Source organism: Sitophilus oryzae, unplaced genomic scaffold, assembly GCF_002938485.1.
Source record: "Sitophilus oryzae breed Bouriz unplaced genomic scaffold, Soryzae_2.0 scaffold_1720_pilon_pilon, whole genome shotgun sequence".
NCBI classification, from domain to species: domain Eukaryota; kingdom Metazoa; phylum Arthropoda; class Insecta; order Coleoptera; family Curculionidae; genus Sitophilus; species Sitophilus oryzae.
In genome coordinates, this window is record NW_022146414.1 from 972,333 (window position 1) to 987,287 (window position 14,955).

Genomic DNA, 14,955 nt, shown 5'->3' on the forward strand with positions numbered 1-14,955 from the left:
TGCTGAAATTCATTTATCTAGGCGACAAATCAGGGGCGCATATACCGGAGGCATAACGGGGTAATTACCCCTCCCATGAAGAAATTTATAAATAAGGTTAACGTTTTAGAATGTAGTAGAGTTGTCCGGTGGCGTAGAGGTACCGCTCTCGTCTACCAATTCAAAGGTTGTGGGTTCGAATCCTACAGCCGGCATTTCATCAGCCGACTATTTTTAATAAAATAAAAATAATTTGGGCATCTTGGTCGACTCAGCCTTAAATGCGTACTTGGGATTCACAATCCTGAGGTAATAATAGGCGGTTGAAGTGTAGTGCTAGCAACATTACCTTCCTTGTATACCAAACGGCTCTAGTATGGCAAGCTGTATCTTCATACTCCATGGCGTTAAACGCTATATACGGGAGCTATTATTATATATGTTACGGTTAAGGTTCGATGTCCGGTTAATGTCGACATTACCCGGTTAATCTCGTGAATAATACACAACAAAACAACCAAACCCAAACATTAACCTGTTAATGTCGACATTAACCGGTCGTCGGACTTTAACCGTAACATATATATTAGAATGTAGTATAAAATAAAAAGTGTCACAAATTAAATTAATAATACCAATCAAAATAGAAAATTCAGACCAATCCAAATTTCCTTTTCACAGTCACAATACAGCGTAAATTTGATTTACATCTAGTACCTACCTTACTTGAATAGATTGCCCCTATCCATCCTAGACTTAATCTCTATAGATGCACCACTGGTTTAAAGTAACAGGTTTTGGTGTATTGCGGGGAACCAGGGGCGGATACAGAAATTTATTTTAGGGGGGGCCCAAAATAAAAAGTAATGTAGAAAATGCTTTTTAGGGCGCCATTTTTAACCAAAAAGTCTAATATTTAACACAATTTAAAAGTTTTAGGGGTGTGCGGGTCTCATGGGCCCCCCCCTCTGTACCCGCCACTGCGGGGAACTATATAGTGTTTTACTTTGCAAGAATATATCTTGGCGACGAACATAACTAAATTACTTACTACGAAAGTATGTACTAGACAATTTTTTGTTTGAAATTGTCTAAAATGATTGGGCTATATTATGTGTCTACGTTTGCCCTCGGCCATTCGATAACAAAATCCAAGCAAATAATTGATTAGATAACAGATCTCTGTCAAAATTACATTTAAATAATATTTTTAGGAATCAATGTAACTTGTAAAATGTGCTGGTTATAATACCTCAAGAAAGGACCCGATTTGAATCATGTTCATTTAGAATATTTAACAGAATTGGGGGTGCCATGACATCTAATCCTTGATATATACTGTACAGAGTAGTAAGTATATCTTTATTATATTCTAATTTTAAATTATTTTTATTGCTATAACTTTGTTATGCCGCATTCTTTTAATTCTTTTCATATTTGAAATGCTTCCTTTTGAAGTTTTATTAAATAAATACATACCTACAGTTTTCGTGGAATATGGATATAAATTGTATAATTTTTGATTAGGTATTTCTTATGTTTAACATTATTGTAATCTCTCTAGTATTGTGTGCCTATATTGTAAAATATAGGTATTTTTATTGCTAGAATCTATATTAATACTAGAATATTTACAGCATTTTTGTCATTCTTTTCATAGTAGAGTAATGATATATAACTTTATTTTTATTTGTTTTGTTTATTACTGAAATGTGAAATATCTTTTAAAAATTGTAGAATTATATTTTTCCGAAGAAATTTGAAAGTGAATAAAAATGAACAGAAAAAATAATAAAATAGGTACATTTTTACTAAATTTGAAAAAAATACAAATAAATAAATTAAAAAAATATTACCCTAAGGATGTATAGGATATGGGGAACGTACAGATTTATTAAGTTTTGATAATTCTTTTCTGTAAATAGCCCTAAGTGATTATTAGCAGACCATACCGACAGGTATGGTCGGCTATGAAGATCGGCAAAAAAAAGTTTTTTTCATTTCACTCAAAATGAGTTGTCTGTCTGTCTGTCTGTCCGTCCGTCTCTCTGTCCGTCTCTCTGTCCGTCCGTCCGTCGGTCTTTCCGTCTGTCTGTCTGTCTGTCTGTCTGTCCGTCTGTAACACGATAAAAACCGCAAAAACCAAATTTAACCAAATTTCGCACAGAAATACGGTGGCACCCAAGAATCTGGCCATTAGTTTTTGGTGAGGGGATGGTAAGGAGGTATGGGAGGGGGTTAAAAATTTTAAAAAATCGTAACTCCAAAATTACAGTAGCTAGCGAAACGCGGTTTTCAATTTAAGATTAGGAATAATATTTGCAACAAAATTTGTAATAACATCAAAATCAGTCAAAGTCGCAGTTTTTGAGATAAAAAAAATTGGCGCCGGGAGGTAGGTATAGCCGCCCATACTAAAATATGTTAATATCTATACAGGGTAGTCCAAACTGTATTCCGGAAACTTCGGCAGCATATTCTGCAGATAAAAATATGTAAAATAGTTCGTATAAATGTATGTCCTAAAATGCTTAGTTCCGGAGATACAGGGTGTACAAGTTTCATTTTTATTTCGATTTTTTCCAAATAACTTCTGAAGTAACGTCAATATTTGGATGAAAATTCCACACCTGTAATTTTCAACCAATCAAATGTGTTTTTTTGACAAATCACCATGGTAACGGATAAATTTTAGTTATTTTTTTTTCCTTGTGGGCACCCAACAGCAAATTATACTGGGAATTTTTTGACGTTTATAATGACAGAATATCTTTTTGAGAGTCTGGTTTTTAATTGTTTACATGATAATTTTGATTCATTTCAATTACAAAGCTGAGATGAAAGTTTGTAAACTGCTTCCATACGCTTGACTTCGATTTCCTAGTATTCGCGGGTGTCAAATGCTTAATCTCCTGGCGAATATTTTCTTTGCTTTCATGACCGAAGCGAAACATTTTTTTAAGCCGTGCCGCTTGACAGCTTCAAAACTGAAATAGTTTTTAGGTTTGGGTGTCACTCAGTTGTCATAGTAACTAAATAATCAATTCCACCTATTGCCTGGAAACTTATATGGTAAAATTTTGATAAAATAATTTAGTACTCACTAAAAACACGGTATGTCGTTAGTGGTAGGAAAAATAATTTTTAGAGGTTACTAGTTTATTTGGTTGCCTGTGATATGCATATACAGGGTGTTTCCTAATTAATCTAAAAAATAAAAAATCGTTAGAAAACGGATTAAGGCGGGCTCTTAATAAGTATATTTATTTTTTTCTCGACAACTGTTTGATGAACAAGAAAAACTCAAAAGATCAATTTTGTTAAAATAGGATGGCCAGTCAAGAAAAAATATATTTTCTTTAAAAAAGCAGTGGTGTACCATTTATGTTAAGCAAAAAAATCGATTTTTTTTAAAATTTTTAACACCCTGTAGATCAGAAAGGAAGTACTTTAGACCCAATGCTTATATAAAAATTGTTTTAAGAACACATGAGGAATCACACCACAATTTTTTGAGACTAATTAGAAAATACCCTGTATATTGTCAACTTGACAATGATTGCTGATAAATCAAAAAATACCTTTTTAGTGATATAAGCCCGATTTTCGCAAGAAAAATTTTGATTTTTATTGAATTTGGGCCTGCGTCTGCAAATACCGGTTTGTTTTTTAATTTTCTATCTATCTAAATTTTAAATATCATAGTCAGAAATAGTTTTATTATTTATTAACTGTAAAATTGGTGTTTTCTTGTTGTGTTGCATCTTGCAAAGAAACTAACAAAACTGCAAAAATGCACGTGTTTCCAAAAGACGATAAAGTATGTATCTTAGATAAAAGAAAAATATATGGTATGTATTCGTTGTTTGATTTGTTTTTTCTTTCGCTTTAAAATCTCGGTCTATTCATTAGACAGCCAGTCGACTTACGATCATTTACATGAAACTGTAAAATAAAGTGAAAATATATATATTCTTATGTTTTATTAAAGTTACTCTGATATACTAATATATCAGTGTAACTTTAAAAATAAATCCTTTGAATTCAATTATAAACATAAAAGCATTTACAGCAGAAAAGGCGAAGGCGCTGGGTTAAACATAGTCTCCACTAAAAACACGGAGGGGCGCTTTGACCCAAAATTTTACTATTAAGTTTCATATCTATCTTAATAGTAGATTATTTTCTTTTATCTAGTAGATTATTTTCTTTTATCTATGATTCCACCAAAAATCGAAAAATACATTTTAATTATTTGATTTTCAAACACAATTTGGTGTGGAATTTTCTTACCGAATACCACACGAGGACAAATTAAATCCGGACATTTTTTCGAGCTCATTAATATTTTGACCTCTAGTGGTATTACTAGGAAAATTGATGTCTGGGAGTTTTTTGACATGAGGAATTTGATTTTGGTGTCAATATGACACCTATTTGTAGGGGGCGCCACCTACATGTATTTTTCTGTTTTGAAGAGTAATAACTTTTCGTCCGTACCTGCATAAAACAACTGAGTGAAAAAATATACATTTCCGTGATTTTTTTACGTAAAAAATGTCTCTTGGTAAAAATCGCTACGAGCAACCCTTCTCAAGATATTTAGAATGGTAACAGCCAATATATGTCATTATTGACAAAAATATACATGTTGAGTAGATAGTTTTCTTTCACTAAAATAATAAATTTGGGAACTTTTTATTTTTTATAATTAATCATAAATTTTTCTTCGAAAAAATGATGATAAAATAATTTCTATTGAACTTTTGGCAGCAAAACATTTCAAATTTACGATTTCTGTCTAATAACTATTTAGTCAACATGTTTTATGTCAATGATGACAGGTATTGATAATTTCGATTCCAATTATCTCGGAAACCATTACTCGTAGCGATTTTTACTAAGAGATATTTTTTACGTAAAAAAGTTCATAAATGTATATTTTTTTCCTCGGTAGTTTTATACAGGTACGGACGAAAAGTTATTACTCTTCAAACCAGTTAAAACATATGTAGGTGGCGCCCTCTACAAGTACCTAGGAGTCATATTGAAATCAAAATCAAATTTCTCATATCAAAAAACTCAATCAATTTTCATCCAAATATTAACGTTACTTCAGAAATTATTTGGAAAAAGTCGAAATAAAAATGAAACTTCTACACCCTGTATCTCCGAAACTAAGCATTTTAGGACATACATTTATACGAACATTTTTACTTATTTTTATCTGCAGAATACGCCGCCGAAGTTTCCGGAATACAGTTCGGACCACCCTGTATATACTAATGGCCAAATTTTCGGGTGCCACAGTATTTTTGTGCCAAATTTGGTTAAAATCGGTTCAGCGGTTTTTGAGTTATTGTGTTACAGACGGACAGACAGATAGACAGACAGACAGACAGACACCATGAAAATATTTTGTATTTAGGTCATTTATGACCCAAATAACTCATTTTGAGTGAAATTAAAAAAACTTTTTTTTGCCGATCTTAATAGCCTACCATACCTATTGGTATGGTCGGCTAAAAATATCATGTATGGGCGGTTATACGTGCCTCCCGGCGCCAATTTTTTTTTTTAATAACCACTAAATACCGTATGATCGAATAAAAACGGCGTCCAGTTGAAATGACGATCGATGACATTTCCCATATAAATTTTCACTTATAATATCACAAGAGCTTAAATTATTTTCGGAAATTTTTTTGAGGGCACGAATATTTTAGGAAAATTATCCCTCGTCTTCGACTCGGGATAATTTTCAAAATATTCGTGCCCGAAAGAAAATTTCCAGGAATAATTTAAGCTTGCGTGGTATTCGGTAAGAAAATTTCACACCTAAATTTGAAAAAAAAATATTAATCCAACATGACATTTTAAAATAATTTCAATTTGTTAAGTTGGCCAAGGTATTGATGTTTTTGACATATTATGTGTTTTGTCATTTTTGTTTGCGATTCTGTCATTAAGCTATTACTAGTTTTAAAACGTCTGTACGTAGAGTAAGAAGTGTATAGCGAAATGTCGCGATTTGGAAAAATAAACCAACAAGTCATTAAAGAAGAATTTGAAAATATAAAACCAGATAACACCCGAAAATCAAAATCAAGTGTATATCCATCATATTTCGTTAAATAGAAAAATACCAGCTTTAGTTAAATAAAGGCGGCAGAACTATATTTTTTTAGAACATGGCAATTTCGAAGAAATTCATATGTAGGTATATCTAACATATTTCCTTAAATAAAAATATTACCAACCTTAGTTACATCAAATGCTAAAACTCAAATGGGTAATATTTCAATATATAGACATTGTAGTTCATTCACATTATGATTGTAGATCTTATGTTTTCCTTTTCAACTGTCAAAAATTTCCACTAAAGTTTCGTGGCGCCTCGAAAAAATTTCCGGAAATTTTTCAGTTGAGGAAGAGAAGACGAATCGTGTGCACAAGTGGTCGATTTATTACTTAACTCAAATAACAAAAATAGTACTTAATACTAAAAAATTACGTAGTCTAAGTGTCCTTAATCGTGGTCGACACCCGACTGCCGCCTCGACTCCTTTCGTCCGCTCGCCCCCCTCTTCACCGGGCTGGCGACCGCTACCGCCGTCGGCTCCTTTGTCTGGATCCTTCGTAACTATACACTGCCCGCACTAAACAGAACCGTCACAACTTGATGGAACTGACTCGGTATTAAAATAAATAATTAATTTCTAAGAATATTATGAAATTAAAATCTTGTTTTTTTCTGAAAACTCGTCTTGTACTTGATGGTAACTAGAAACAATATAAGATTTATTTTCGGTGAATCTTAAACAATCTTACTAATATCTTAAATGATTAACGTGCTTATTCCCAATTTTGTATTAGCCTTGATTAAAGGGTATTAATATAACTGGAGTGTACACGAAATAAGTTTTTAGATAATCTTTAAAGTTAATTATATTTATTTAAAAATAACTTCTAACAATATGTTTAACGTTTAAATATCAGAGAAATATTAGATAAATATATCTCGCCAAGTAGAAGTCTTGCAATTTTTTAATAGATTTAAAAAAAGGCACTTTCTACATGGAAAATTTTTAAAAAATTATATTTTGAGTAATTCATTGCAAATGAAACTTTTGAAGAATGAAACAATATTTGCCTAATGAAATTTTTATTTTTTAATATACAGGGTGTTTTAAATTCGAGTCTCACTATTAGGATCTAGGAAACTGTAAGATAAAACAGGTGGATTACATTGGTGTAGAATGTAGAATGTAGAATGGGGGAAGGGTGACCTTAAAGATCTCTTGTGTCCCCCTTTCTTGAGTTGTATGTAACTCATCATACAGTCTATAACTCATCATACATGGGGCTTCTCCTATTGTAGGGGGGACAGGGTATTTCCCATCCTCCTCTGACAACAGCTGTTTATCTCCAAGAAAATTAAGGTTTGGGGTTTAGCTCTGTGTGCCCTTCGCAGTCGAGGAGCTTGTCTCCGGCTGAAGTACCCTTGAGGTGGAGGCTATCTGTGTACATTTTCTCCACCTCTAACTTGGTCTCTCCTTAGACCTGATACCGGAGTTATCTCGCCAACTTCCTGTTTCATCAAAAAATGACTACAACATTTGATTTTTAAATGGCACCCTCGGTATTTTTTACTTTGTTCGATAGAAAATGAGACTTTGAATAGATTGACATATCATATGTCAACTTTTGACATTTTCGCTTAAAACAAAATTGTATTTTAAATTTCAATCTATAGTGCCATGGCTGCGTTAAAAACACTAATTCTTAATCAAGGAGCCTGGAAAAAAAATTGGATCGTCTAATGTTTTTAGTGTCTTATCCTGGCCGGTTAAAAGATGCCCAAATCCTATTTTTAATCATATCTCATTTTTTTTTCAATTGTAATGAGGGTGGCTCATTAGCATATTCGAAAAAAGAATTTTTTACGAATAATTTGGTACCACACACTTGGTAAAATTGTCGTTGTGAATCGCATGTTGCAAATTCAAATAAACCATATTCTAAAATGTCAAAAGTTGACATATGAAATGTTGTTCTATTCAGAATGTCATTTTTTATCGAATAAAGTAACAAAGTACCGAGGGTGTCATTTAAGAATCAAAAGTTGTAGTCATTTCTGGTGGAACAGGAAGTGACTGAAAACAATTGAAAACGTTAATCAATCGTAATTTATGTCATATACTAACATACCAAATCTCGATTTTTATCTGAAAAAATAAAAAAGTTATAGAGGAGAGCCACTTTTGAAAAGCACCCTTTATATGAAAAAATAAATAAACTTGCTCGCATGCATGAATAAAAAATTAAATAAAAGAAATAAAAAACAATTAATATAAAGCTTTATCATTAGAGGGGGGTCGTCCAGTATCTATATTTCACTGTATTACAGAAAAAAACAGGGTTGGCATGATTTAAATCAAGTGATTTTTTTAATTTTAATCGGGTGATTTAAATCAAAAATTCAACTCTTTTAAAACTTTAAAATAAATCGAAAAATAACTGTAAAACTTATAAAATTGTGTCCTAGAAAACTATAAGAAATATTTCTATAACATATATACCCTATATCTATTCATTAAATAAAATATTACATTTGCTATTGTAACGTTTAAGTTTAAATACTATAAAATAAATCGAAAAATAATTGTAAATGTTATAAAACTATATAAAAATTTATTTGTATAACACATATATACATACTACATAATATGTAACATTTTAATTAATGAATAGATATTATCTATTCATCAATTTGAAATGTATGTACAAAAAAATACAAAAACAATACAATTTGAAATGTATGTCACGTTAGACCTATATCTTCAAATCGTTGTGAGAAAATATGCTGTTTTATATCTTTCATCAAGATAACTTCTGTCTTCATCAATTTATCTTCTAGTTCTTTCCAAATTTTTACCGACATTTCGACCTGGATCTGGAGTATTTTACACTTTGACAATAGATAATACTAATTTCATTCTCGATTTAAGACTATTTCCGAACAATAGTGTATTGTGTAAAATTATACTTCTTTTGACGAGGTTGTAAGTTTGACGGACTAGCAGAAACAGGGAGGCACAAAAGTACTTTTTAATCCGAGTAGTATATACTATATTTTTTCAAACATTACAAATAATGTTTTAATCAATTTCAAACTTTGCAAATAATATAAAAAGTAATACCTTGTAAGTAATCGAGCAACAATTTATACCTTTGTTGAAATTGACGCTTAATTTCAGTTTAATATTATATTTTTGTACTTTTATGCTTAGGCGTAAGTGCTTTACTTTTATGCCTAGGCGTTGAAATGCCAAAAATTAATACTCTTGTGACATTTGAAAAAAAATCCTTTGTGATCTGAAGCGAGCGACTTTTTTGCGGGATATATTGGTGACCCATGCGATGTGGGAAAATGACAACGCGCCGTAGATTGTTAATGTTATCAGTATCGGGCAGAGTTATAAAGATTTAGCCATTGAGGATAGGACTTTAATTGGAATTAAGTCCTAATTATTTAGAAATCCGATTTAAATAATGTTCTCTATTAAAATCAAAAAAATCTGATTTAAATAAAGAAATTCCGATTTAAATAAAAAAATCTGATTTTTTTTATTTTTTTTTAAAATCATAATTTTTTCCAACCCTTGAAAAACTTACTAATACTTCTCCATAAACTTATTTATTGTGCTCCTATCGATAAATCAATTTTTGCTAATCGTTGCTCTGTTTAACTTTCGTACCATCTGGCATACATTAGCTTCGATTTGTTCGGGCAAAATTAAATAATTTATTTCCTCCGGTAAATATTGAATTAGTTGTAGAAATTGACTTGGACTTGTCTAGTTCAGTTCCGTTTCCTTTTGCCAATTCAAATGAAATAGAATTTTAAAACAAACGTCACGGTTCTAGATTCGAGAAAATAATAAATTAATTCTGATAGATATTTCTAGAAGAGATGGAAGTGTTTTTCTATTTTGGAGTGTTTTTATGGGTGAGTTCAACAGCATCATCGTTGGCTTTGACAGAAAACAGTTTGACAGTGGTGCCCAGACAGGCAAACTACAGTGAAGTGATACCTGTAACGCTCAATGCGACTATAGAATATGTGCTGGTATATCAACAAAGTCCAGTAAGTATTAGATAAAATACATGGTGGTTTGTTTTTTAAAAGTAGCACGATTTGAGAAAAATAATTTTTGGTCATTTGCCAAAGTTGGACGACGTCGAGAATATTACGTCGACAATTGAATTGTTGACGCGTCGACCAGCGGCGTAGCATGGCGTCAATACAAGGGGATTAGGGTTCTTCTGAGACATCAAAGAACCGGGACTCGAAATTATTAATTCCTGGTTCTTTCGGTACTTTTGGTACTCGGTAATAATAATTAAAAACATATTTTTTGTTACGTGCGAAAGACTTTTGATACTATCTAGCGGTCGAAATCGAACTCTTCTAAATAAGTATTGGTGCCTTTGAATAAGAAGACTAAGGAAGGAGCATAATGCTATCCATGTATTCATGCATGGTGGGCGGAAAAAGCACCATAAAAGCACTCTAGGGTGGGGATCCTTGACAGTTCTGTTTGACGATTCATTTGACACATTTGAATTTGATTTGAAATTTTGTGGATTTGTCAGTCTTTACAGAGCTTATTTTATGTTATTTATTATTTATTCTACTACTGATAGTTGTATAAAGGTAGTAAATCTAGATGGAAATTGTGGCAGAAATTAAATTAACAGTGACACTATCGCGATTTATCGAAAAAGACTCTAAAACAGTTGGTTGTGTAGCGTGCGGTAGATCTCGGCAAAAATTGAGTGAAATAATGGAACAACTTTTCGCTAGTAAGTGACTATATAATATACATACGTGTAGTAAACCGATCATTTATGAAATTCACTTAAATTAACTAAATTATATATTTTTCTTGCATTTTAGCTTTTATTTATTACTTGTCAAAGATTAGATGTCAAAGAATTTAGATACGTTAATTTGACTTACCTGCTTCAGTAGCGTATCGGATGTTTGTGTTAATAAATACTTATTATAACTTATCTATTTTTATTAGAATTATATATTTTAATAACAATTTTAATAACTACCAACATTTATTCACAACGTAAAGTAAAACAGCAAATTATTGAGTCTACCCCACGTCTACCCTACATCATAGTTATACATTTTTTAAATAAAATTAGAACGACACTGATAAACCGGAATTTAAGTCGGCCATATTTGAGGCCCATCGCGGTGTACCTAAGATTTTTGATATGCTCCTTCCTTAGTCTTCTTATTCAAAGATTGGTGCTAACTCTTACTGTTCTTACTTCTGAAGTTATTTTGAAGTCTCTATAATGTTTATTAGCAATTATTGAAGTTTAAATATGATATTTTATTATTTAGTATAATATTGCTAAATGTATTAGTTATATTTTTTTGTGTTATGTTTTTATGGGCATTTGCATCTTTAATTGAAAATGTCAAGTTTTTTCTCAAATTTAGTTAAGTTGGTTTCGAGGTTGTTTTATGTAATCTTTAAGCTAACTTGTGTTTTCGTTTTTTTTTCACTTGTGTTCATTATTTGTGTTTATGCTTACTTTCTGATGACTTAATAATTTGATATTTTTTCTTTTGGAACTCAAATTTTTATCGGCTTTACTTGTGTTAATTGACGAACTTACTGTTAATTGACGAACTCCACAATCATTGAACGAAAATATTTTAGTACGGTTCCGGAAACTCTAATTAATACTACCAATTAGGGTTCAGATCTTTTTGGCCAGCACAGAACCGGGCCTAGTAACAATAATTAAAAAATTATATTTTTTACATGAGAAAGTCCTTTGAAACTTTCTAGAGGTCGAAATCAAACTCTTCTAAATAAGTAATGATGCTATTTCTTATTGTCCTTGTTTCTTTTCTCTTTTGAAGTTCCTATAATATTTATTATGTTATGTTTTAATGTTTATTTGCATTTTTAATTCAATATTTTAGGGCTTTTGTCTCAAATTCAGTTAAGTTGGTTTATGTTGTTTGATATGAAATTTAAGTTACCTATACCTTGTTCTTTACTTGTGTTCATGTTAATTTTCTCTTGACTGATTACTTAATAATTTGATATTATTTTCATTAAAAATCTCATTTCTTTTATACATTTATCATTAAAAAACCATCCCTTGCTTTCTGATTGATGAACTGCACCACCATTCAACAAATATTACCGAGAGAAAAGTACCGAAAAAAACGGGAAATCCCGGTTCCTAAGAGGCGCGATACCGAAATTCCCGGTTCCGAAAAACAGCTCCGGTTCCGCAAATCCTAAAAGGGATGAAATAATATCTGCATTTAACATTTTACCAACACAATATTTTTTTTTTCTTTTTTTTTATTAAAGTCTTTAATTTTGAAGGTACAAAAATAAAATATACAAAAAAATTATACCGCGATATATGAGATATTTTAATAACTTATTATTGGTAGACCTAAAGCATGTAGTCTGACGTACTACAATTAATTGAACAAAGAAAAATACTCAATGTCCGATTGGTTAAACCCTGCTACTAAAAGCTGGACCACACTATATAGTAGATACTTAAAGATGAATTTATTAAATTTTAGGCTATCAATCCGTACACAGTTAGGGCTTGGTGTGAAAATATCAACCCCAATTTACCCGTACAGATAGTAGTTCGCCAGGCTAAACAAGTGACGTCATGGACAGTACCGGAAATGATCGAAACAACTAAAACTAAACACATATTGTATTTTTATAATACGTCAAAAACCATGTGCCACGAGTCTATGGACGAGATAACGCATAACAATCCAGGTAAGATATACAGAGTGTAAAAAAAATAGTTTACATCTGTCTGTTATACGAGTGAAAATAAAAAGATATTTTGACGAAAGTTTGAACACTCTGTGGACTAGTTTAACAAAGTAAGGGTTTTAAAAACCACTTTTTCATCAAGGTGCTATCTTTCTAAATAAAAAATTAAAGTTGTCCTCTGTCAATTATACAGAGGAAAACAAAACGTTGATATTTTGGTAAAAGTTTGAAACACCCTGTGGAGTATGATAACAAAGCAAGAAATTTATAAATAACTTTATCATCTAGGTGTATATTTTCTCGCTAGTTTCTATTTTGATTCATCTCAATAGCTGTATTTTTGTTGGAGATATTCGCTTTTGAAGAAGAGAGTAACGATTTACAGCAATTTTACCATTAATGTTATTGCTTTTGCTTCTAATCGACACACATATGAATTAGTGTTTATTGTTTTTGTAATGTCAAATTATTTTTGTCTATTGGCAGATACCGTATGATCGAGAAAAAACGGCGTCAGCGATGGCTATGGAATAAAGATCGCTGTCATTTTATATGTAAATTTATATGGGAAATGTCATTGATGTTCATTTCCCAGCCAACTGGACGCCGTTTTTTTTCGATCATACGGTACTTTAGCAGGAGTGGATTTAAGTCTATAAGTTGTATCTGCTAATCTGAAAACCATCTCTTCTAGCCAATGGACACTAATAATATGATTGAAACGTCATATTACAGTTGCATTAAAAAACAATAAACGCTATTTCATAGGTGTGTTGATTGTGAACAAAGGCACAGGCAGGCTTCTAATGCTAAAATTTCTGTAAATCGTTACTGTCTTCATCAAAAACTAATATCTCTAAATAAGAAAAATCTATTGAGGTGAATCAAAAAACAAACTATCGAGAAAAGATGCGCCTTGATGATAAAATTGTTTTTAAATTCCCTACTTTGTTAAACAACAAAATAACAACATTTTGTTTTACTCGTATAACAGAGAGATGGTAACTGTAATTTCTAATTAAAAAAAGAGGCTAAAAAGTCAAATAATTTAGGCAGAAATTGCTTAAAAAATCATCAAAATCGGTCCAACAGAACAAAATATATTAGATGAAAAATGTAAAGTGTTAGCCTTTTCTAAACTAATATCATTATCTTCTTTTCAGATTTTTCAATGGGTCCTTTGACCGTATCTCAGAGTTTCATCATGGCACTGTCAACATCATCACCAGACAACGTTACGGTTAACGTGGAATTGAAAGAAGACGAGGATTTTTACGTTTTCAGGGATATCAAGTACAATATCACAGTATCTCCTAGCCAATCGCGATACGTTTACTATAAATTCGATAATTCTTCCGCTGATACCGTAGTTATCGAGGTAGATTCAGATGATGACGTTTGTTTGACAGTGTCAGTCCAAGACGGCAGGGTAAGATTATGTATTATTAATAGATTAGATTTTTTGCAACCTTTCTTTTCCTCAACAATATAGGACCGTCCTATGGCTACCTGTAAAGCCTGTTGTGTTTGTACCTGTTCTATATCTGCACCCAGTCTACTATCCCTGTGCCCTGTACAAGCTTGTGTAGGTCCTTGATAGTATAGGAGCATAGTTCCTGCGGTTTTAGTGATGGTTTCCCAAATAGAAAATGCCGCTTGCGATCCAGAGCCTCACAGTGACATAGTATGTGCTCTGCTGTTTTAAGTAAAGTTTGCAATTGATACTCGTTGAGCTTGTTTAGGTAGCTCTTGACAGCCATATGTCCTACCAAGAGACCTGTTGTAATCCACACTTTATTTCTGCTGACCATTAGCTGTTCCTTTGTGGTTTTATGATTAGGTCTACAAAACGGTACCGTAAAATAGCTGACATAATTTGGCGGCCGTTTTTGCCAACGTGTAGTACGGCCGCTTTGACGGTGAACAATAAATACGGTGCGATAAAATGTTGCCTCTTTTCACTTTGAGTCAGTTCAAATCAGATAGCGTGTATATTTACAAGATGGACGATCTAAATTTGGTCCTTTTAAGAGTTCTTCAGGATGAAAAATCGTCCGAAGAAGAGAGCAGAAGGCAAGAATTTGATATTTATAAAATCCGGAAGACAGAGGGTGTTTATGAA

At 31.9% G+C, this 14,955-nt stretch overlaps 1 protein-coding gene across 3 annotated transcripts in view; it reads left to right on the top strand.

The window, feature by feature from the left end:
* The first annotated feature begins 1,169 nt into the window (after positions 1-1,169).
* The window catches only part of LOC115881425 (SID1 transmembrane family member 1-like), a 30,030-nt gene continuing 16,244 nt past the window's right edge, over positions 1,170-14,955 (top strand). For 2 of the 3 annotated variants that reach the window (XM_030898894.1, XM_030898896.1), the window contains exons 1-4: positions 1,171-1,329; positions 9,941-10,129; positions 12,623-12,833; positions 13,997-14,262. In XM_030898894.1, coding sequence (XP_030754754.1) covers positions 9,956-10,129; positions 12,623-12,833; positions 13,997-14,262 — 651 coding nt within the window. In that variant the 5' untranslated portion in view covers positions 1,171-1,329; positions 9,941-9,955. Of the gene's footprint in view, positions 1,330-9,940; positions 10,130-12,622; positions 12,834-13,996; positions 14,263-14,955 lie in introns of all 3 variants that reach the window. The other variant, XM_030898895.1, reaches the window with a different exon arrangement.